We start from the raw sequence: 25194 nt of genomic DNA, 5'->3' as shown, positions 1-25194 counted from the left end.
ATGCCCAAATATTTCAAATTTCGCTTTAAAGCACATATTTAAAGGGCTGAGAATATAGCTCAGTTGGGAGAATGCTTACATAGCACACACAAAGCCCTGGGTTCAGATCCCTGGCACTATATAAAACCAGGTTTGGTGGCAATATCTGCAATCCTAAGACTCGGAGGAGAGGAAGGAAGGTCAGAAGTGCAAGGCCATCTTCAGCTGCGTGAGTTTGAGGCTGGCCTGTGTTACATGAGACTGTATCTCAAAAGAAAAAATTAGTAGACTCTTATTACTACAGAAAAACAAAATACACAAGTAAACTTAAGCAGACAGCTACTGTTTGCTGAGAGATCCCCAGGCACAATGGCCCACCATCTGTAATTGGATTTCATAGCAATGCACTGAACAGTTTACAGATTGAAAACATCTAGGGGGGAAAAAAAAGAGTACATCTGTACTGAACATAAACTTTTTTCTTGTAGCTATTGTACAATTGTTTACACAGCATTTATATTGCCTTATTTATTATCAATAATCTACAGGCAATTTAAAGTGTATGAGAGAACAAGCCTAGACTACATGCAAGTTCTGTGCCACTTACATTGGGCACTGGGGGTTTGTAGATTTACATAACCACGAGGGTCCTGGGGCCTAGTCCCCCCAGTCATGAAGTCATGAGTATTCACTCATCAACTCCTACAGTCCTTCCCATGGCCACATATTGCATGTCAATTATCAGAGCAAGTTGTATCTATGTCTTAAAAAGCATTTAATGTTTTCACACTGGAAAACTGACCTAAACATTTATTGACAACTCTTGCCTTCACTCTCTCTCCCCAAACATGTTTTAAGATGTTTAAAGCCTGTGGTGGCAGAAGAGAAGCCACCTTCACCATTGTGATCACTGAGAAATTGGCAGCCATCTTGTCCCTGAGCACTGGATAACCATTTGTTAAGTTCTGTTTACATCTTTAGGTGAAATCATTGATGAAAGAAACACTGTGTCAGACAGACTTTCACTCAAATGGTTACTTCCTGCTTCTCTGAGAACAGGTTGCCACAGATTTTATGATTCTACCTTATTTGGTCAGCTAAGACAAGATAATGGATGCTGTGTTAACAGTACATTTCAGAAGCAGTCAGAAGAGGCTACAGGTATAATCATACATTTTCATGGGGCTGAACAAAACGTAAGAAACATCCAGCCTGAACTTTCCTCCCAAGAACGAGGCCATCAGACCAATGCTAGAGGAGCAAACTGAGACCCTGCCTTTGCTTCAAAAAGCAACTGTTTTCTAAGGTCCTTTTCCAGAACCATGACCTGATGCCCACTTCTCATCTCTTGACACCACCTTCTTAGATGAGCAAAAGAAACATTTTAGATGGCCCTCTGTTCTGGAAGGCTGTCTGCAGATTGAAGCAATATTCCATGAAAAATAACCAGGAACAGGAAGCTAGTGGAAGACAACGATTATGATTAAACATGTAGATTTTCTGTGTGATTATTCCCTAAAGGGAAACAATATAGAATGACAACTATTTACATAATAATAGCATTTACCTTGTACTGGGTAGTTATGCTGGCTAGTTTTGTGTCAACTTGACACAAACTAAAAGTCCTTTCAGAGGAGGGAACCTCAATTAAGAAAATGCCTCCATAACATTAGATTGTGGGCAAGCCTGTAGGGTATTTTCTTAATTAGTGATTGATGCGGGAGGGCCCAGCCCATAGTGGGTGGTGCCATCCCTGGCTAGCAGTCCTGGCTTCTATAAGAAACAGGCTGGACAAGCTTGGAGGAGCAAGCCAGTACACTGAACTCTCCCCCCCCCCCCCCCCGCCGCTGGCATCAGCTCCTGCCTCTAAATTCCCGCCCTAATTTTTTTAGATGATGAACAAGGATAGGGAAGTGTAAGGCAAGTTAAGCCCAAGTTGCTTTGATCATGGTGTTTCTTCGCAGCAATAGTGACCTAAAGACAGTAAGCAGTCCAGTTACCATAGAGGTGATTTACCGTAGGCTGAGGATGTGCATACGTTACATAAGATTATACGGCTACCTAAAGGTTATGTATTTATTTTCGTTTGTCTGAAACAGGATGGCACTAGATAGCCCTGCTGGCATTAAAACACATAGAGATCCGCTTGCCTCTGCCTCCTGAGTGCCGGGATCAAAGCCGGGATCTGCTAATTTACACCATCTCAACGTGACTGGAACATCGTAGAATCTACCACGATCGTGAGATCAGTGCCCTGCAGAAACTGAGGGGTAACTGTCACTCCATTATTAATGGCGAGGGGGGGAAAAGGTCACGGTTTGCTTAGAGTTTTTGGCGTGGCTGGGCCTTAAACTAAATTTCAGAAACTCCCCGTGACAGCCACTGTATTTCTGCCACTAAGTGTAGACCAACCCTGGGGCCAAGCACAGAAACCCCGATCTCCTACAGGAGCCCGCGATGCACCGGCCCACCGGGACCCCCAAGCCCGGGTTCTCCCGAGCCCCGCAATGACGTCACGGCGCGCTGTCATCGCGAGATTCGGCTCGTCCTCCGCGGCTCGCCGCTTCCCAAACGCCCGCGTCCGTCCGTCCAGGCAGCGGTGGGGATGGCGAGCCGAGGAGCAAGGGCGGTGACGAGCGCAGCAGCTCCGCTATTGGGCAAGGAGGCCTGAGGGACGGGCTGGCTGGGTGCATAAGGACACCGGAACCGACAGCCTCGGCACAGTGAGGGCGATGGAGGCCAACGTGCCGAAGCGGAAGGAGCCAGCCAAGTCCCTCCGCATCAAAGTCATCTCCATGGGCAACGCCGAAGTGGGGAAAGTAAGTATCGCATGCTGGGAGGGGCGGGACCTCTGCGTGCCAGAAAGTCATGCCCATTGGCTAAGAGAGAGGCCACTCAACAGCCCGAAGCCCCGCCTCTTCCCTGCTCCCGTTGCATCTCTATGCTCACCCGTGCTTGTGGCCTCGAGAGGAAAACTATGTTGACCTTTTTGACCTTTGGGGTGCACGCTCTTTACTGATGCCACTGTCCTTAAGACGGTGCCTGGGGTGGCCTTTGACCTTTGACTAATTTGAAGGTAGTAAGGAGGCCTAAGTTCCAAATTTAAAGCATAGATACCAAATTTGTTTTCCGAGAGAGGGGTCCAAGACATGAGGATGGGGAGAGTCGATGATGCCTCCTAGCTGTACATTTTAAAGGGATGCCTGTGAGGTGATAGACTAAGAAAATTGTAGCCGGGCAGAGAACATAGCAACCCAATGAATTCACTGGCCGCCCAGGATCCTCCGTTGTTTTTGTATTAAATTTCTGCTACTGTCACGTCCATTTTCTCAGAGAAGCCATTTATTTATTTATTTATTTATTTATTTATTTATTTATTTATTTATTTATTTATGGTACCGTCTTTCCGTGTGCTTCATCTGCTGCATATTAGCTAGCTATTAAACTTGCTGTCCTATGGGCAGCGGTGACCCAAGACTTTTTCCCAAATGAATTGAGATGCCTATTCTTAAGTTTTCTCCCTTAATGAGCGGAAGCTGTTGGTTAGGTTAAGAATCCCAAGGTCAGCAAATTAGTGACAGGGAGGGGACTAAAAGCTGAGCCTATACTCTCCCAAATGCAGAAGACCTACTAATGGAGTATTAAAACCAGTGCACTGCACTTAGATGTTCAATGACTATTTAGTGTTTACTGTTTAGCTCCCCTGCCACACACTACTTAAGTATCGTGTATGTGGTAACAAAACTTCAGCTGGAATTAATATTTATTGACTATTAATTATGTTCCAACTCTCTTTTAAAAAGCAAAGAAAGTTGGGAATATATCTCAGTTGGTGTTATGCAAACATGGAAAGCAGTTCTATACTGCTAACCCCTGCAAAAGCCTGACAGTGTCACAGGGTTCTAATCCCAGTGCTGGGCAGGCAGAGACAGGTGGATCCCTGGGGCTCAGGGACCAACCGGCCTAATCAGCAAGCCCAAGGTCCTGAGAGAGACCTTGTCTCAAAGAGAAAGGTGGGTGGCCACTGAAGATTGACATCCATGCACTTAATTAAAATTCCCCTTTCTACCTAAATTTTGGATTTCTGTGTAGATAGAACTTGGACATTGATTGTCAATGCAAGAAGTTGAATTGAATATAAACAAGGGTTGCTGAGAAACCTCAAGTTTCCAGAATAGAAAGGAGTAAGCCCTTAGGGTTTGGGGGTGGCCTGGTGTAAAAGCCCTTGCTGTGTAGGCCTGATGACCTCATTCAGTCCCCAGAACTCACAGTAGGAGGAGAGAACCTTTTTTCCAAATTTCTAAAAGTCCTCCTCTGACATTGAGTACATACTTATAGACAGACAGACAGACACACACACACAATCAAATTGGAGGAGGAAATATTGTAAATAACTTATAACCATAAAAATTCTTGATTTAAAAAAGCTTTAGTGAAGCTGGAGAGAGAGAGTTCGGCTGTTAAAAGCACTTGCTACTCTTGAAGAGGACCAGCATTCAGTTCCCAGCACCTGTGTCAGATAGGGTGGCTCACAGCTGACTGTATCCCAGCTCGAGAGATCTAACTCCCTCCTCTGTATTCCATTGGCACCTGCACTCTCGTGTACACAGCCACAGACATACACACATACGCACAATTAAAGATAAAATTTAAATTTAAGACAAAAGCCTTCATGTGATAATAATTCACTTAGAATCACTTATTTAAAACATACAACTCAATGATTTTTCAGTTCATTCTCAGTTAAGAAACCATTACTATGATCAATCGTAGAACATTTTCATCATCCCCTAGGGGCCAGGAGAACAACATAGCAATTAACAGGCTCCCCCTGTTTCCCATAACCATTAACCCACTTCCTGCCTCTATGGATTTGCCTATTCTGTATATTTCATGTGAATGGAGTCACATACTATATAATCTTTTACTACAGACTTCTTTCATTTAGTATAATTTGTATAAGGTAAATCGTTGTTATGATATATGTTCTTCATATCATAGAAATATATGCCATCATCTGGATGTAATACATTTTATTCATCAATTGGGGTTGATTTGTTTTTGGATATTGGCGCTAAGGATAATGATAATGTAGACTTGAAGACTTGGGCCTTGAATCAAATGTGACTTTAATAATTTGATCCTTTGTCGCTGGGGAAATGGTGGCATGATTAACAGAGCTAGATGTCAGCAAGACAGGCTATTTGGAGACATATTGAATTAGATGATAGCAGGATATTTGAATAGAGACCATTTAGTAGATGCTTAGACATTTGGATCTGGTCCTGGAAGGGAGTCAAGGCTAGATATGGATGTTTTAGTAGTGCTGAAAGTGGAGGGTGGAAAAGGTCTGCAGGACAGAAGACCACAGTGATTGGGAATAAAACTGAAAACACCCATATTTAGTATGAAGGTAAGAATTCAATTCTCTTTTCTTTAAGGTCTTTATTTGTGGCCTGGTTGGTGGTTCATGCCTTTAATCCCAACACTAGGGAAGTGAGTTCCAGGTCATCCAGGAGTGAGACTTCCTCAAACCACAGATAAAACCCTCACTTTTTATATTTTGATGCCTTTTTCTTTTTTGTCTCTTGGGTTTTTTTTTTTTATTTTTGAGACAGGGTCTCATGTGGTTGAGGCTGGCCTTGATCTCTTGACTGTTCTAGTCTCTTTCTCAAGTGCTGCAGCTACTGGCATCCACTGCCTTGTCCACTAGTTTTTGCATTTGAAAACACTCTTCATTGAAGTGACTGAAGAGATCCTAATGAAGAAATGTGCTTATTTCACACATCTTTCTGGTGTGTATTACTAAATGCACGAATATTTGTCTTTCTAGAGCTGTATTATAAAGCGCTACTGTGAGAAGAGGTTTGTGTCTAAATATCTGGCAACAATTGGAATTGACTATGGAGTCACAAAGTGAGTATATTGTCCCTCTGGCCTGCACATCACACAGATACTCAGCAGAGCAAGTGCATAGGCTGCACTGAAGTAGAAGCTTTGCAGATAAAGTGGAAAAGACAGGGCTAAGGAACTTCTCAGCCAGCCAGTGTATTAGTTATCTGCCGGTGCAGACCTGGTTTTAGATGTGGGGTTGGCAGCGATGCACAGGCACAACCCAAACTGTTCAGGTGGATTTCTTAAGACAGATTTCTGTGTAAGCAGGTCCTATCAGCAAGTGGGTTTTAGGCTGTTTATCTTTTGTCAGTTTATGATCTTGATAGCATGTTGGAATCCAGCAGGTCTGAGAATAATGAAGTCGGGGATAAGTGGGTATTTATTTGGAATTGAACCAAGAATGGTTGGAAAGAGGACTAAAGCAGCAAGAAAAATGCCACCAAGGAGTAGAATTGGGGTAAGCAGCACATTTGTTAAACATGGAATTTCAGACCTTACTGTAAGGTACTTGTGTTATTTGTGTGTGTTTAATATCCCTGACTTTGAGAAAGGGATATTGTTTTATTGTTAATATTTTTATTCATTCTTCAAAGTTTTACACATTTTTATAATGTATTTTGATCATATCCACCACCATTACCTCCATATGTGCATGGATGTGAGGCTGTCCACTGACTACCATGAGCATCCTACCAGTGGGTAGCCACATTGTCTCAGCAGCCATCGCTTGCCAGTAGCTCTTCTGACAAGGGTGGGGGCCCCCAAGGTCCTCTCTCCATACTGGAGGTTTGACTGGCTTGATCTGGTCTTGTCCAGGTGACCCAGGTGCTGTGAGTTGATGTGTACAGCTACCATGTCATAACCAAAATCAGCATTTCACACCTTCCCTGCCTGCCAGCTTTTTCATTCTTTCTGCCACCTCTTGCTTGATGAACTGGCTTGGTTGAGGCTGACATAGATGATTCATCCATAATTAAGCATACATGGTTATTTATATTTGGTACTTTGATCGGTCATGCATTTCTACATTAATCATTACAAGAAGCTTCTCTGGCCAAAGCTGAGAGCCATGCAAGTGTATGGTGTAAGCATGAATATAAAGAAGGCAGTTTGATATCATGACAGTTGAGCAAAGCAACAGTAGTTCCCCTCATCTGTCATCTCCCAGCCATGACTTTTAGCCAGGCATGAAATCCCTCCTGTGCAAAAGGCCTCATATCTAATCTCTCAAAACTGTCATGCCACTCTTACACCAGTGGACATATCTTGGCAGGCAGGTTGTTATTATGGCAGGTAGGGTCCTCCACTGAGGGAGACTATGAACTCTTTTCTTCCCCAGCATCTTTTGGTACTGTGTAAGCTAGCTAGGAAGAAGGGAATTTCCTGGTCAGTCAAAGTTGATTTCTTTCTTTTCTTTTTCTTTAATGCTCTGTATCCAAAGTGAGTGCTATAAAAAAGGGATTTTTATGTTTTCTTTAAGTGCCTGGTACAGTGCTTCTCCCTAGTGACTGCTTGGGAATTTTGTTAGATAGATATACATAAAGATGAAATGTTTTTCCTATCAGAAGGCAATATTAAGAAAGCTGATAAAATTGTTAAGGTATAGCTATAACAGAATGTCAGTTGTATGAAGGGCAGGGCCAGGTTTATGTATGTCCTTCTGGACTGTATTAAAGTTGTTCAGGTCAGTGGCAGAGTAGAACCCAAGAGTTCTGTGTAAATTCTGTTGCTGTTTTTCAACTGAGAGCAGCAGAAGGTGTTTTTGCACATTTTCCCTAAAGTGTGAAATTAGTAGCTTTTAACTGAAAGTCATGAAGCTCTTCATTTAAAATCCATATTTCTTTGTACTTTTCCTTTCCCATGTTCTACAGGAGTTCATCAGGGATGTGGTGGGACATCCTACTTCAGAAGCCTATCAGTGCCTGGTTTATCCAAGAAATGATCATTGCTGTATGATGCCATAGAATTGATTATCTATCTATTGAGACAGAATGAATTAGATTACTCAGTAGACTATTCTGTTTGTTACAGATTTTTTTTTTAAAAGATGATTATTCCATGATGAGTATTGCAAAAATTCCTTCTCAGGGAAGACATAGCAATGTTTACCCCTCTTCCCAAGGTCTCAATGCCAAATCAAGGCAGGGTTCCTCCTAGGGAGCCAGAGCATAGGTGAGGGCTACCTGTGGTGTAGGTACTCCTCTTCCAAAAGATTGCACCAGAAAATCTTTACCAGCTGGGATGAGGGCTTCTCCATAGCTGCATAGACAGCATCCCTTGCCCCCTGTGTTTCCCAGCCTGTATACTCCAGTCCCTCCCTAAGACCATGTGCAATTTGAGGCAGAGTCACATACAGCAGGTGGTAAGGAGAACCTGGATACTCCAGTGAAGGTCTCATGACCCTCCACCCCCATGAGGGGACAGAAACAGTCAACAGGCTCAATTGGGATGATCCCTTTGCAGGTGGGGGCAGCTTGCTGGTTCAGGGATATGGACTCAGTTATCTGAGGTGGAGGATGGATCTTTAGTCAGGGCTCAGTGTTGTAAAGCAAGACAGCAGGCTTCTGTTGTAATTATCTGGAGTTAAGAAAAGAGTGAAGAAAGTCTCTGGAAATGTGTCGATGTTTTTTTTTGAAAGTCCATAAATAACAGAAATGTCATCACAAAAGCACAACATTTGAGATTGTTTCTGTTTGAATATTTCAGGGTCCAAGTCAGAGACAGAGAAATCAAAGTTAACATCTTTGACATGGCTGGACATCCCTTCTTCTATGAGGTAAGAAAGCCTCCTGTGGAGTTAATTCAAGTCATGGGTAAAGTTAGCTCATGTTTGCCCTTTGAGCCTCAATTTAATGGATACTCCTTGATTGCCTATGCTCACCTGGAACGGAGATGGGAAGTTTCAAACGTTTGAATGAATAGACATTTCCTACTTTCACTTCAGACTTCAGCCCAGAGTGTGAGCAGATAACAATCACAGTCTCCTTTGGATACAACAGCTTAGCAAAGCCACTTCTTTCACAGCAAGGCCTAGTGTGACCTTCCTGTCACTCCCCAGCCATGCTGCTTCCCTGGAGTAAGGTGAAGCAACCCTGCTTGGCGTGTGTTCATCTGTGAAACAGTCCTTGGACGAATGCACACTCCCTATTAGTGACCTCTTTGCTGGCTGCCACTTCACATGGGCCCTTGTCGTTGCTATTTCCTTCTTCCTCCCTGCTTTATTTTCATGCTGCCCGTTCTTCATTTGAGGTCTTTCTCAGCTGTTTTTCTTCTTATTGATCTGTTAGCCCAATAGGTCCATGAATCCCTGTTAATTCATTCCCAGACCCCCACAGGCACATGTGTATACACACACACACACACACACACACACACACACACACACACACACACACACACCCTACTCCAACTGGGTGATTTTTGCTGTTCCACTATTTTTGATTTTTAAAAATTACATTTATTTATGTGTATATGTGTGGACATGTGAATGCCATGCTCTTGTGTGTGTGTGTGTGTGTGTGTGTGTGTGTGTGTGTGTGTGTGTGCGTGTGTGTTCACACCTCTGCTTGTATATAGGAAGATCAGTTTTGGGGAGTTGGTCCTCTCTTTCCACCATGTAGCTTTTGGGAATTGGACTAAGGCCATCGAGCTTAGCAGGAGGTGCTTTACTCACTGAGCCACACTGGTTTCTGTGACCACCACAGCCAGCAGAGCAACAATCCACAGGAGGCAAGAAGGCATTTCAGTTCAAAATGACTCAGTATGGCTGGAGAGATGGCTTAGAGGTTAAGGACAATGGTGGTTCCAGAGGACCTGAGTTCAGTTCCCAGCAACTACATGGTGGCTCACAACAACCTGTAGTGAGATCAGATGCCTTTTTCTGGTATGCAGGTATACATGCAGATCTACATAAAATAAATCTTTAAAGGAAAAAAAAACACTACTCAGTAGCTGGTGTTGGTTCAAGTTTTAGGACCCTGAGTAGTTTATTTTAGGCATGTTTAAGCACAGTACAGTTTGGTGAAAACTTCCTTGGTGATAATTAACTCAATCTTGTGTGCGTAATAAAGCACAAAGTAAGCTAAAGAAAGATTGGTCATGACTACATCAGAACTTTTTGTACAGTCATGTGACACCTTCCTTAAAGGTGGATTGTATAGATTAAGAAAAACAAGTTCAGCTGGGTGGTGCTGGTGCTTGCCTTTAATTCCCAGCACTGGGGAGGCAGAGGCAGTGAGTTCAATCTACACAGTGGATACCAGGACAACCAGGGTTATTTAGAGAAACCTTGTCTTGAATCCCCTAACCACCCGTTAAAAAAAGGAAAACAAAACAAAACCCAACCCTGTATTCCCATTTAAATGAGGTTGGACTTTGGAGGACATGGGGGGGGGGGAGACACTGGGGAATTTTGAGCCAAGACTTTCAAAAGATAAGTTATATCGTGTGCCAAGGTGCTGGAAAGTCAGCTTGGAAGACTGCAGCAGTGTAGTCTGTGTAGACTGTGCATGGAAGGGAGTGACAGGTGGAGAAGCCTGCAGACATGGTCCACAGGACCGTGAATCTGCTGGAGAGAGCAGAGGTGGACGCTGGGCCTTCAACCTTATCACTAGCGTCTCCATGTCAAAGTTCAACGAGACATTTTGCTGAGGAAGGAAGCTGAATGGGGGTGAGGGGATGGGGGAACAGGCTGATCTTGGAGACTGTCACAGTAGACCCTGTGCAGATGGTTGATGGTCCCCAATTGTAAAGAAAGGAAGATTTAGAAAGGAAGAGGGCCCTGGACAGGATTCGGGAACGTTAATAGTAGACAAAGGCAGAGAAAAGGAGTTGGTAGACGATACATATGAATATTCTATATTCGCATGTACGTCTGTGCTTTGCCTGCTACCCTTAGAGGTCAGAAGAGGCTGTTTAATTCCTAGAGTTGGAGTTGTAAATGTTATAAACTATGTAGGTGATGGGAGTTAAATCAGTGTCCTCTGCAAGAACAGCAAATACTCCAACAAGACCATACCAACCTCAGCAAGGCCACACCTCCTCATCCCTCCCAAGTAGAGTAAGTGTTCAAATACATGCGTGTATGGGGGCCATTCTTATTCAAACAACTGCAATCATCATCGTAAATGTCTTCCGCTTTTGACATTTCTTACTGTGGTGGACTGTCCTTAGGTTTCTCTAAATTAATGATAGACCCTTATGTTCTTGGTCGAGGTTTCTGTCAGTGTTTAGAAGCCCATTCCCAGTGTGAAAGATAAATGCCCCCTCCCCGCTTTGGGTTTTATTAATAGCTCAGACTAGCTTCAAACTCACTAACCTAAGCTGGCTTTAAACTCACAATCACTGTCTCAGCCTCCTGAGTGCTGCTGTAACAGGCATTTCTACCACCCCCGCTTTCTCACTTCTGAATACTTAGCTAGAGTGAGGAGGCCCAGTGCATGTGGGGATCTTATGAAAAGAACATAAAGCTGTGTTCTCTGTCAAGGTTCCTCCCAGCCCACCCGGCTCTCATTGCCTCTGCCACTTGAGTGCACCTGCACTTCTTGTCAAGTCTTTCAGAACAGTCCCAGCGGCAGCTTGTCATTTCTGATGTTATCTTGGGACAGTCAGAATGGAAAGAAGAGAGAAGGAACTTGTGTGTATTGTTTTCCAGGCGCCATGCTAAGTGTGCTGCCTCCCTGACCTCACCTAGTCCTAGTGCTGCGATCCCCTTTTACAGATAGGAAGTACAGAGGGCTTATGTGATTTGCCCAAGGTCACACAACTTCTAGTGGACATGACCCAGAGCTGCCTGCTGCTCAGCGGTGTTCCTTACTGTCCTGTCTGATTACACTGGGCGCCGAGTCTAGGAAGCTCTGCCTGGAATGCTGGGTAAGCTCTGGGCTGTGATGTCTGTGTGGTGGCAGCCATTGCTCATAATTGTGTCACCTTGCTTTATGTTCCCTTTCACTGTTTGCCTACCTTCCTGAGGAGATCTTGACACGGCCATCTTCCGAGTCTACCAACAGCTACAGAGTGTTGCTTCTGAGGGGCTATGATCTATTTCCTGCTAGAAAATTCTCTTGACCTACAGATTTGTTTGTTTCATTTTGATTTTATATGAAGTCCTCTAAAAGCCATTAAATACTGAGATAACAATGAATACTCCAAATACAAGAAAAGACACATTTTGTTGAATTAATGGCTATGAGGTACATTCTTACAAAAATCACAGAGCCAACACCTTGTGCTTCTCTTCTTCCATCTGCAGGTCCGAAACGAATTTTACAAGGATACACAAGGCGTGATACTGGTCTATGATGTGGGACAGAAGGACTCGTTTGATGCCCTTGATTCCTGGCTGGCAGAAATGAAGCAGGAGCTTGGGCCTCACGGGAACATGGACAATATCATCTTTGTTGTATGTGCCAACAAGGTAACTGCTTTGAATTGGTTTGTTAGCCCAGCCATGCATTTGAGGACACAGAAGGAACGAGCTGGATATGTGGCTCAGCCTGGAATCCCAGGACTTGGGGACTGAAAGCAGGAGGATTATGCGCTGGAGGCCAGCTGGGCTATGTAGAGAGTACAAGCCAGCCTGGGCGGCTTAGTGAGACCTGTCTTCAGTCTTCAAGCATAGATGCACGTGCACATACATGTACAATGGAGGAGGTGCTATTTTGTGACATAGAAATCAGTAATTGGTAGCCATTGAAAACATGTCTCTGAGACAAAAACCAGAAAACCTACTCTAACTGAATTTTTATTCATTTTTTTCCTTTGTGTACAGCTTGAGGAAGCAGTCTGGGAAAAGCCTGATATTTATAGCTTGATCTGGTGGGATCATGGCAACAGGAAATAGCCCCTTGGGTAGGGCAGGTCATGATGTAACTTTTACAGATGTATATAGCAGCTGCTTTCCCATGGGAGGAAGTGGCAGATGCAACCTAAATTAGACAGAAATCCAGTCAATTTGGTTTCTGATGTTTGGTTCTGTTTAGACTGGTACTTTTATACATAGCTTGAGGCTTGGTGATGAAGGCTTCACTGGGTCTAATTGGGTCAAGGATGGACCTTCTCTCAGCCCCCTCCCTACTTTCTGTTTCAGATTGACTGCACCAAACACCGCTGCATCGATGAAAGTGAGGGCCGTCTTTGGGCTGAAAGCAAGGGGTTCCTGTACTTTGAAACATCAGCACAAACTGGAGAGGGAATCAATGAGATGTTCCAGGTAACCAAAGATCTGTTCTAGGGTTTGTGCTAAAGCCAGCCATGCCAGTTCATAGTTCAGATTTGGAGAAGCAGAATAATAATGGACTTTCTCAAAAAAGGGAGAAAGGGATGTGGCAGGAGAGAGATGATTGATCTGTCTGCACTATTGTAGGTCAGACCTGTTCATCTTCACAGTCACCTGGTGTCTTAGTTACTGTTCTTACTGCTGCCAAAAAATACCTGTCAAAAGCAAGTTGAGGGAGGCAAGGGGTTTATCTTAGGTCACAGTTGAAGAGTACAGCCTCTTGTACAGGGAGGCTAAGGTGACAGGAGGTTGCAGCCACACTCAGGAAGCAGAGAAAGTTGAAACTGATGCTCAGCTTCCTGTTTATTCAGTCCGGGATTCATCCCATGGGATGGTGCTATCATATTTAGGGTGAGTCTTCTAACCCAGTCTAGAAAAGCCTTCACAGACATTCCACAGTGATCCTAATCCCATCAAGTAGACAGTCAAAATGAACTATCACATCTGGGGAAATGCTTCAACAAGAGACATAGTCTCACTATGTAGTCCTGACTGTCTTAGAACTCACTGTGTAGAGCATGCTGGCCTTGAACTCATAAAGGTTCATCTGCTCTTGTCTCCTGAGTACTGGGCTCAAAGGTGTGTATCACCACCCCAGACTATAGCCTAGGAATTTGTGTCTTTATAAAACATTCCAGGTGGTTTAGCAAGTTACTGTGCTGTTTCACTGGGATGGAGATTTTTCTTCAAAACTGTCTTTGGGTAATGGTGTTACATTCATATGAAGCCTTGCCTTACCACATGCAGGTATCTAACACTGTACTCACAGAGCAGCTCCCAGAGGTTACAGATAGGAGACCATCATTGCAGAATCCAGCTGGTCACATATAAAAATCCAAAAGGCAGTACAGAAGAATATACTGCCATGGCAGCCTAAGTAGATTGCCATTTCTTGTTATTGTTGTGTGTGCGCGCACATATATGTGTGTATGGGCTTGTCATTTGTGTATATAGGTGTACTGTTGGGTATACAGAGGTAGATGTCCAGTGTCTTTCTCTCTTGCTCTTCATCTTTTGAGCCAGGGTGTTTCAATGAAACTGAGCTCACCAACTATCTAGACTGGCAGCCAGACAGCCACTAGGATCCTCTTATCCACGTCTTCTCCACCTAGTGCTGGGGCTGTGGGCACCAGCCACTGCTCCTGGCTCCCTAGCCCCAGATATCACTCTCTTCTTCTTCTTCTTCTTCTTCTTCTTCTTCTTCTTCTTCTTCTTCTTCTTCTTCTTCTTCTTCTCCTTCTCCTTCTCCTTCTCCTCCTTCTCCTTCTCCTTCTCCTGCTTCTGCTTCTGCTTCTGCTTCTTCTTCTGCTTCTTCTTCTGCTTCTTCTTCTGCTTCTTCTTCTTTTCTTTTTGAGATAGGGTTGTGTAGCCTTGGCTGTCCTGAAACTCACTCTGTAGACCAGGCTGGCCTCAAACTCACAGAGATCCTTCTGCCCCTGCCTCCCAAGTGCTGGTATTAAAGGCATGCGCCACCACTGTCTGGCTTCCAGATATCACTTTTTAAAGCTTAATTTTGTATAATTTTAAGGGACCCATGATTGTGCAGCAAGTCCTGCCAACTAAGTTATCTCCCCAGCCCCTTTATTTGTCTTTTTTTCCGAGACAGGGTTTCTCTCTGTGTAACCCTGGCTGTCCTGGAACTTGCTTTGTAGACCAGGCTGGCCTTAAACTCACAGGAATCAGCCTGCCCAAGGGCCAAGTGCTGGGATTAAAGGTGCACACGTACTACCAGCACCTGGCTGTCCCCAGACCTTTTTTTTTTTTTTTTAAGGATTATTTATTTATTTTCTATGTATGAGTGTTTGCCTGTTTATATGTGCACATATGTTTGCCTGGAACCACAGAGGTCATAAGAGAGTGTTAGATCCCCTGGAACTGGAGTTACAGGCAGTTGTGAGCTCCCATGTGGGTACTGGGAACTGAACCCAGGTCCTCTCAAGAATAATGAGTGCTTTTAGTTGCTAAACCATCTCTCCAGTACCCAAATAAGATACTTTTAAAAGATATATTTTCCTTTAATTCTTTAAGTGTATTTGCTTTTCTTTCTAGTCTTTTTTATAGCTAGCTGTTTTGAAGCTTACCAAGTCCAGTATTTGAACCAGTGTGGGTTCAGTTACTATCGACTGCTTTTCATTAACATTGGTCATGTTTTCTGGTCCCTTTGTGTAGTAGTGATGTTTTGATTGAGTACCATATCTGTGGAGAATATACATTGCAGAGCCCGTGCAGATTTCTCTGTCTTTTCCAGAAGAATATGGCTTCTTGTTGCAGGAGGCAGAGTGCAATGAGCTCATGTAAACTTGCATTTTTGTGTTAACAAATCATAGATCTGAAGGAAGTCTGAAGTGTTTCCTAAACCTTCTAATTTGGCAGGATTCAGCTTCCACATTCTGCTCTAGCCAATTGTGTTGGTTCTTGGCTTTGGGTGTGGTTAGGATGGGTGAGGCCTGAGGTGTAGCCTTTCTGTGTGCCCCAGGAGGGCACATCAAGGAGGTGTTCTGGGAAGGCCAAGCTCAGGTGTCTTGGGCTGGCTCTTCCCCTAGAAAATATGGATTGCATTCTCACTCTTGTCTGGCAAGCCTCAGATGGCCACAGTCTTTGTGTGAGTAACCTAGTTCTTAGCTACAAACCCACAAGGAAGCCTCGCCTATTGAGGGCCCAGCTCTGCTGATTCTTGCCACTGCTATAGCCTCAGAGTCTGGTCTCTGCCTCTGCCTCTGCCCCTGTCTCTCACTGGGACTTTGTGTCTGCAGGATCCAAATATGGCCTCTAGGATGAGAGTTAGTGGTTCAACTCTCCATAGTTCATTCTTACTGTCATTCACTGCCAAAAGTAGCTGCCTTGTGCATTTGTCCTGTTTGATGATTGACTGGAGGTCTGGTCTAGTATTCTGTATTGGATGGAAGTAAGACCTGAGATTTACTGTTTTGACCTTACTCCTCCTGTGAAGATTATGGCTGGTCTTCTATCACCACATGTTCTAATAACTACCCATGCCCACAGAATGTGTCTATTTTTATGTCAAGTTAATTCCAGAATACCAGAAAATGTCAGCCTTAACCCTAGTGACATTTGTGAACTGTGAGCCCTTCTTGGTGCTTTTTTTTTGGTAGAGATGTTGGGAAAATGAGTCTGTTTTCTTGCTTGGCTGACAAGATGAGCACAGTTCTGTAGGTAAGCCTGAAGCTGTGCTTTCCTGGTGACTCAGTTGATAAACATTTTCTTTATTTCCTGCCTGCTTCATAGAGACTTTGTGCCAGGAGGAAGGTGCTTTTGTCTGATTTGATATTGCTAGCACAGGGTAATACTAAGATCACTATAGTGAACCAGCACCCCTTGGTCCTGATTTGGTGACTTTTCCCATGATGCTCTTTCTTTCCAGATGTCAAGGTTTCTTGTTAGGTTCCCAGTAAGTTTGCAGTTACTGGAAATGAGAAATACATTTTTAAAGATTTATTTTATTTTTAATTATGTGTGTGCTTGCATGTGCTGTGAGGCGGCCAGAGGCATCAGTTAAAGGCAGTTGTGAGCCATCTAGCATGGTGCTGGGAACCAAACCCCAGTCCTCAGGAAGAGTAGTGCATACTTAACTACTGAGCCAGTTCTCCAGCCCCAAAGATGCACTTACAAAAGGAGATAAAAGGCGCTGTTGGAGAAACTAACTGAAAGAGAGGAAGATATTTTTAAGAAAAACTAAGGGAAGAGGAGATACATCAATTAAAAGTAGCTATAGACACTGGGAATGCACTGTACTTACCTAGCAAGAGAGGAGGGGAGGAAGGAGATGGGAGGAGAGAGGAGACTTACTCTATTTATAATTACAGAAATGAGGGCTAGAGCGACGGCTCAGAGGTTAAGAGCACTTGTTCTTGCAGGTTGAATTTACCCAGGAATACACACTACCGGGCTACACGTGGTAATGGCACTAAGAGGCCGAGACAGGAGGATCATGAGGATCATGAGTTCAGTATCGCCCTCTGCTATGCAGCTAGTTCAGGGCCTGCCTAGACTGTGTGAGACCCTGTTTCAAAAAAGCAAATAAAAAACAAAATGATTCAATATTGTCTGCAGTGACCAAAAGACTTAAAATAACCAGCTACCAGCTAGTCCAGGAATAGGGAGTGAAATAAATTGTGGTATAACTACATATTAGGATCCTGAAGGCACTGGAGAGCAAAGACGGTCTGTAAGTGTAGGGCCATTCCAAGGCAGATCTAAGGATTGAACCCAGGTCTGTGCTCACACTAAGCAATCACTCTTCCACTGAGCTAGTCCCAAGGCTTCTCTTTACTTTTTGTTTTAAGACTGTATCTCATTAAGTTAATGAGGCTGGTCTTGAACTTACTCTGGAGGTCAGGTAGATCTTGAACTCCTGCTTCTCCTTCCTTAGCCTCCCAGGTAGCTGGGATGACAGGTATGCATCACCAGCCCTGCACAAGATATGTTATGTGGGAAACTGAAGTTGCTAAGCATTGTGCGGCATCTGAGATCTTTCATGTAAAAGTTTGTGTGTTTGTGTGTGACATGTGCTGGTAGCAGATGTTTCCATAGGGATCCTAAAATATGTTAATGATGGCTATATATCAGGGAGAAAGTTTTTAGATTTTACTGTTGGAATTTTTCTAACAGTTCATCTATTACCAACCTCAAATGTGCTTCTCTGAGAGTAGGATTATGAATCATTTTTATTTTAAAATTAAACTTAAATTTTAAGTTAGCTTATACTTTTTTTTTGTTTTAAAAATATGTAGTTAGGGAGTTGGGTAGAACACTAAGGCCCTGGGCTCTTAAAGTTACTGAAGTGTGTGCAAGGAATTCTTATTTCACAGAATCACTTCTCTGGGATGTGTTTTCTTCCTACAGACCTTTTACGTGTCCATAGTTGACTTGTGTGATAATGGTGGGAAACGTCCTACTGCAAATAACAGTGCTAGTTTCACCAAGGAACAAGCAGACACCATTCGCAGAATTCGAAATAGTAAGGACAGTTGGGACATGCTGGGAGTCAGACCTGGGGCCTCAAGGTAAGAAGCTTAGTGCGGAGTTCTGGAAGAGCTCGAGGCTCTGTTGCCAAAAGTGCTACCCAATATTTCTCCTTCTAATTGGCTAGAAACTTGAAGGTGTGTAGCAATAAATTTCCTAAGGACTCTGCCCCACTAACTCAACACAGAAACGAAACAGAAGGCACATTGCCTGCCTGCCGAGCGAGCTATGTCGTGTTTCTGCGTAAACACTTGATGAAATGTCTTGCCCCACCTTTGACTGTTGAGCAAGAATATGACACAACCTTAGGAAACTTCACAAAAATAATTCTTAAATCACAGAATTTTAGAAGAAGAAAGATTTCTCAACATGCTCCCATTTTATTGGGGAAACTGGTGTTAGTGGAATATGAGTGATCATTGAGTCTCCAGGAGACAGTGGTGTCTCTCTGCCCAACTGCCTTTCTTATAAACCCTGCCCGTTCTTGTCTGTGATTGGATATATGTAATTTCTTGTTTTATTCTAAAGATATATTTAGGAAGAGCTGGGTGTGGTGGTTGTAGAAGAAGAAAAGCTCAGCTTTTTCTTTATTCACTTTGGTTACTAGAACCTACCAGAGCTCTGGTAAATCCCAGGCCTCTGTCATTGCTGTTCACTTAACCCATATAGACACAAGTTTATCTGTACAGCTGTGTCTATCAAATGACATTGGCGCATTTGGGGCACATCCTTGAATGTTAGAGTATTACATCCTAGAGAATTCTGGTCCTTGTTTGGGGCCAAGTACGCTTACAGTTCTTGAACTTTAAAGAAATCCTGCAGTCTGTAAGATTGCTAACACACACACCTGCCCCAGCAGGTGTGAGAGTCTTTCTGTGCCTATAAATCTTGATAGGCACTCAGTGCCCACCTACACATGTCCCCCCAGAGCAATGTCTCTGCTGGCCCTGCCCCATACTCCATCTTGGAGATTGAGGGAATCCTGTACTCCGAGAAGTTCTTCCAAGAAGGGGGAGTGCCTTTTGATAACTAATACAAAGACTGCTTGTGTAGGGGCTGGGTAAGATGGCTCAGTGGATAAAGTGCTTGATACACAGGCATGAGTTTGGACCCCAGCACCTACATATAAGCTGGCCATGGCAGCATATGTATGTCGTAGTTTGGGGAGGGCAGAGACAGGTGACTCCCTGGAGCTCACTGGTCACCCAGTCTAACTAAAGCAGCCATGTTGAGGCTTAACAGACCCGACTTAAAAAGTGAGGAGGGAACCTGGTGGTGATGGCTCGCGCCTTTAATCCCAGAACTTGGGAGGCAAAGGCAGGTGGATCTCTGTGAGTTTGAGGCCAGCCTGGTCTACAGAATGAAAAAGTAAGGAGGGGAATGATAGAAGAAGACAGCTGGCATTGGCCTCTGGACTCTCGATGATCACACATGCACACACACAGGCACGTGGCACCCAAACACACTGAATAAAAAAGAGTACATATTGCATATGTAGATCATAATATGCAAAGCCAGAGCAGAAAGTTCAGAAGGACTCATCCAGTTGCAGGAAAAGCTGGCCTGTATGCCTAAGACACAGGGCTTAGTCTCTCCAGATTGACACCTGACTTCATCTCCAGGCCAGCAGAGGGCATCTCTTTAATTGGGGGTGGGATATTATGAGAAGTCCTTCCAACAAACACAGAAGAGTGAAGGCACCATGCCATGCTGACAGGACTGCAGGGACTGTGGTGACAGAAGGAAGCTTGGGAAGTAAGACCATGCAGTGGGAACAGAGCCTGACATCCAAGGATGACTGGGAGTGGAGATGGGATAGGAATCTGCAGTCTGGGTCTTCTCCAGCCAGTCCCTGCCGCTCAGGACCATGGGGGTGTCTCAGCATCTCCTCATGTATCTTCTGTGGCTGTTGGGCACGTCAGCTGCTCCAGTGGCTTTTGCTTCATGTCGTATAAACTCTCTTCCCTTGGCTGTTGTCACAGACGCCTCCACCTGAACTGCCGCTCTCAGGCCTGGGCTGCTGTGGTAATGTGCTTGTCTCTCAATGATAGAAATAGCTTTCTCAGTGCCCCCCCCAGCCACAAAATGCCTGCTGTTGTTACTGTCAATCAAATGCAGTGTTTTTCCTTGTTTTGCTTTGAAGGCCTCTCTGCCAGTTCCTCCCTGGTACTCTGAGTCCCCCACCCTGTGCTAATCACAAGTTCTTCATCTTCCAGAATCTTCTCCTGAGGGATTTTCCCTGATGCCCAGACTCTCATCCCTCAGTTAGTGAAGGCTTACTCTGTGTCTCTGAGTGTCTAGAGCTGCCTGGTAGCGGCTGACCTTTCTTGAACTGTCTTCTAGAGTCACTCACACTGTATTTTTCTACTATATAGGACCTGTTATTTGTTATTTTCTGGTCTTTTAGTCTTACCTTTGAGAAAAGGAGGTAATTGCATGGGAGATGCAGAGTTTACCCAGAGAGCTGGGATGCAGGATTTGGGGCCAACCTGGTTACTGACAGAGCTCGGCTGCTTTTCGCAGGGAGGAAGTCAATAAGGCCTACCGGAAGCTGGCTGTACTGCTTCACCCGGACAAATGTGTAGCGCCTGGCAGTGAAGATGCCTTCAAAGCAGTTGTGAATGCTCGGACAGCCCTCCTGAGAAACATCAAGTAGAAAGCAGAGGAAGCAAAGGCGGGCTCAAGTGCAAACAGACTCTGCACTTGAAGTGAAATAACCAACATGGATTTTTCCTTCACAAATGCTCACTGTTCGGTTCCGTCATGTGCTGTCATTTGTAAGCTAATAGTGTAGGTGCCTGTTACCATGCTGTGGGCCTTTTACTGTGAGATGCCCTGCTCTTGTGTGAGAGAGCCCCACATCTCTTACACATCACACTGCATTTCTTATTGCCAGATAACTCGGTGTTCATAACTGTAACATCGCTTAGGCATTGACTTCTGAAAATCCATGAGGCTTCCAGAGAAGGGGAGGCCAGCAGGACACTTTGCCTTGACATGCCTCTCCTCCCGTGCACCCCACGCACCCATCCATGTACCATCATCAGAGAAGGGAATAAAATCAGGAAAGAGAATGACAAGCAAGTGGACAGCACCCAGCCCCTGGGAGCTTAACATTCCTGCTTCTTGGCTAGTATTTTAACCATCAGCCAATAGTTAGAGTCAGGCATGGGGGCACGTGCCTGTAATCCTAGCACTCAGGAGGATTGTGAGTTCGAGGCCATCAGGATTACATGTTGAGACTCTCAAAGAAAAAAGGAAAAACAAGAACCCTTGTAGAAGAATGTAAAGTGAGGTGACATTGTTCTGTCGACCTGCCTTTTAGGGCATTTCACTCTGTTCCTTCTTCAACCAGCAGGAGGAGAGATGAGCCAGTGCCCATAGGAGCTGGAGACCCCGAAGCCCACCCTGGATCCCAGGTCTTTGCTCTACCCTAGAACTAGATGTCAGCAAGCAGCAAGGAGTGCTGTGCCTCTGGGAGTGAGGGACCAGAGGCCAAGACAGAAGCACTTAGAAGACATGCTGTAGATTGCTTGGGAGTGTGCATCCAGCCACACCACACAGAGGGAAAGGGCCAGCTGAACTGGGTGTGTTGGGCACTAGGAGGAGTCTTGCATAAAATGTATCCCTCTCCTCATTCCTTACCACAGATGGCAGGAGAGACAGGCAGGTACTTTCCCACAAGCAGGTCTCTTTCTTCAGCACCGGTGTTAATCTCTTTCTCCTCTTGCACTACTCTATTGTTATGCCCACATCCGCCATTTCCTATCTTCTTGAATCCCTAGCATTGCCCTAGGCTCAGCTGACTGGAAATAAGTGTGATCTGTTGGGGGCACCGTGCGACATCTTGGGCCTGTGTAGGGCAGAACCTCTACAGTTTGTGCTTGGGCTCCAAATTTCTGAAGAGAATTTTTAAACAACAAGTAAGAAAAGTCATTTCGCATAGAGAAGCATTCTTCATTCTGTTGTCCCTGCCTGGTACACAGCGCTGGATGGAGCACTGGCGCTGTGTTTATTACAACTCTTAGGGGAGCTGGCTCATTGCTTGACTCATGTCTCTTAGCGCTTAGCTGAATTACTCATATTTTTAGCTTTAGCCACCTGTGCTAACTAGAGCTTTGAAGTCTATACAAATGTTACTAGGCTATGACTTTTAAACACCTACCCCAGGATGGTTGCTGGATAACATCTCTCTTATCTAAGAAGACAAGCCCCTGTGTTACAATCCAAGCCTCCACAGTCTTGTGGATTATTTCCTTCCACCATAGTAGCCTCACTTTGCATGGTGTGACTTACAGATGCTGCCTTTCATGAATTCAGATCTGTGTAAAAAAGATAAGGAGATTTGATATGTGGCTTGATGATCTCCTCTGGCCACTGAACTAGTAATAGAACTCCACCTCCAGCTTTTCATGGGCCTCAGTTCTGTTTGAGGCTTCCCTCATGCCTGATGTACCCCACTATCCCACTGCTTTTGGAACAGAAGGTGGGAGTCCTTTGGATGAGGGTTATTCTTGGTGCTGTCAGCCCAAGTGTGGGACCCAGTCTTTGCCATGGTTCTTAAAGACACTTCGTTCAGCAGCTTGGGCAGATTGCAGTATAGCAGGACACTTCAGTGCCCATTGGGATCCCTCCCTCAGAGTGGCTTGCTAAAACGTAGCCTGGGCTTGATCTTAGATCTGTTTCTAAGACCTTACTCGTTAACATTAGGGTGGCTGTATACTACTTCATATATGTAATCTCGATAAACTGAAGCGGTTGAACCCCAGGGCCCCAGGGCTTTTCTCATTTCCATAATCCCATCAGCAGGGTTTTAGAACCATCAAAGCCTGCCTGGAAATGAACCTTACCATCTCAAAACCCCTTAAAGCCCTCGGCATTCACTTAGCTTCTTGGCACAGGTGTGTGCTTTGTCCTTCACACTCTTTAAAACTCTTCACCCAGTGGCTAAAACTTTATAAAGGACCTTGCTCCCCCCAAAAAGGGATTGAAGAAAAGCCATGCCTTCTACATCTGAGTTATCCGCAAGTGTCACTTCTTCAGTTTGTTGGTAATCCATGGAGGCATTTCAGAGTCACTCTTCCAGCCATCTCAAGCACTTTAAAACATAGCCCCTTTGTGTCAGAGATGTCCTCTCCTGTGCCTCCCTGTGAACGGCTGTCCTCTGTCAGCATCTCTTACTTAAGCACTGCCACTTTATTTCTCCATTTAAATGTGTCCTTGCTTTTACCAGCCTGTTAACTTGAGTCCAGGTGCTTAGGATAAAATTGTTGTCATTCTATAAACTGTTCACCATTCTTTAAGGCTTATATTTACCTCAGGAAACTTGCTCTAGTGTGTTCTCACCGATTGAAATCTCAAGTGGTAAATACTTCTTTATGCCTGCAAACTAATTCTGTCTTAGTTCAGTGTCTTGGTTCAGTGAGCTGAAAGCTCATTGGAGTAAAACAAGGAGTGCCTGCCAGCCCTGATCCAGGGGCAAGAGGCTACTGCACCCAGAGTGACAGCTGTCAACAGGAGGATGAAGGGATTGCCTTTGGCAATGACAGTGCCCTCTTCCTGGTCTGGAATGGCATATTTCTCACGTTGCAGTCTGTGGAGCTAAGTCCCCCAGCATTTTTGGGAAATTTTTGAAAATGAATTTAGTTGTAAAGTCAAGCTAAGCAATTTCCACTGCAGGCTTCACAAGCAAGGAGCTGCTCACCCCTCTCACCCTGGTGCTGAGAACAGTTTTAGACACGGTTAGTGCCCCTTGGACACTGATGGCACCGTTAGCTGTCTCTGGGGAGGACGAACATGTTCACTTGTGTGGGCAGGCAGTGGCTGTGTCTGTCACACTGTAGTGCCCGGCTGTCTGGTAAAGGCTCTTGGTGGGAGAACTGTTACTGGAAAGCTGGGCAGTTTGGGTTAGCTCCATGCACTGATTATGCTGTGCACATCTTCCCCTTGACTGTGAATGCTCTTACAAGGTAATTTACATATTTGCTTTCTGTTGAAGTAACTGAAAGTGTTAAATCTACCAGTTGTTTATGTCTTGTATACAGAGTGTCATATGTATTTAAGTTGTGTATTTTTATAGAGTAAAGTCAAATAGTAAACACTGGTCTGCTGGCTTAATTGATTTGTTGAGATCCTGACCTTTGATATAAAACTAGACTAAACAGGAATTTAGTTGCTCATCAGCTGTGGATTTCATGCAGCAAGACATGTAGCTCACCATAATCCCAGCACTCAAGCTGAAGCAGGAAATCGTGAGTTTGAAGCCATTCTTGTCACAAAGAGAGACCCTATCTCAAAAACATGAGCCAGGCATTGTGGTGCATGCCTGTAGTCTACTCCAGCACTTGGGACAGGAGGATCAGGGAGATCCTGGTCTAGGTAGCTGGTTCCAGGCCAGCCAGGTTATAGAGTGAGGCCCTGTCTCAAAAAGCAAAGGAAGAGAAGCAGAGAAGGACCTCTTAGTTAAGACACCAATGGGAAAAATGCAGAAAATTGTACTTGTTGGTCCCTTAGGCTAGTCCGACTCAGTTAAGTGCGGCTTTGTAGCTCACATGGAACCAGTATCTCATTTTGAAGTAGTACAGACCAAGCTAAAGGTGTAGCTCAGTGGGAAAGTCTGCTCAGTGTAGATGCTGCCCTGGCTTCGATAGTGCTGGTTGACTGACTCATGTATTAATTCAGTTAACCAACCCTTAAGCTGAAGGATGGCTTCACTGGAGTTTGAGAATCTTGTGGGACCAATCTGCAGGAATCAGCCTGTTTCTGAAGGCTGCAAGCCAGAACTTTGCTTTTCATTCTCATGTAGACTCTGGTCTGCCTAACATTCAAAGACCCCAGAAAATGACCCACCTCATTCTCAGATTTGCACATCTTGAGGACAAGTTCCAAGTGCCTCACTTCTTACAGGGCCCATCTGTCCTTCCTGGCCACAAAGATAAATCCAGGAAACAGGAATGTAACTCCCAGCTCAGCCAATCAGCAGCCTATATTGTTATCCACATTTTGTGTATGTATGTATGCATGTGTGTGTATGTGTTTATGTGCCTGTGGTACACGAGTGT

At 44.5% G+C, this 25194-nt stretch overlaps 1 protein-coding gene across 1 annotated transcript; it reads left to right on the top strand.

Moving 5' to 3' along the window:
• The first annotated feature begins 2601 nt into the window (after window positions 1-2601).
• Window positions 2602-24233, top strand: Dnajc27 (DnaJ heat shock protein family (Hsp40) member C27). Its single transcript, XM_051181723.1, has 7 exons — window positions 2602-2798; window positions 5813-5895; window positions 8581-8650; window positions 12125-12289; window positions 12962-13084; window positions 18014-18174; window positions 20657-24233. The coding sequence occupies exons 1-7, from the start codon at window positions 2712-2714 to the stop codon at window positions 20787-20789; spliced, it is 822 nt and encodes a 273-aa protein (XP_051037680.1). The 5' UTR covers window positions 2602-2711; the 3' UTR covers window positions 20790-24233.
• Window positions 24234-25194: the final 961 nt, after the last annotated feature.

This window comes from Phodopus roborovskii, unplaced genomic scaffold (assembly GCF_943737965.1).
Source record: "Phodopus roborovskii unplaced genomic scaffold, PHOROB, whole genome shotgun sequence".
In the NCBI taxonomy this organism is placed as follows: Eukaryota; Metazoa; Chordata; class Mammalia; order Rodentia; family Cricetidae; genus Phodopus; species Phodopus roborovskii.
The sequence above is the reverse complement of the archived record's forward strand: the minus strand, read 5'-3'. Positions and strand labels throughout refer to the sequence as shown.

Coding starts and splice junctions, on each gene's coding strand:
- Dnajc27 (XM_051181723.1), top strand. CDS start 2,712: ATGGAGGCCAACGTGCCGAAGCGGAAGGAGCCAGCCAAGTCCCTCCGC. Junction 8,651..12,124: donor GACATCCCTTCTTCTATGAG/GTAAGAAAGCCT, acceptor TTCCATCTGCAG/GTCCGAAACGAATTTTACAA. Junction 18,175..20,656: donor GTCAGACCTGGGGCCTCAAG/GTAAGAAGCTTA, acceptor TGCTTTTCGCAG/GGAGGAAGTCAATAAGGCCT.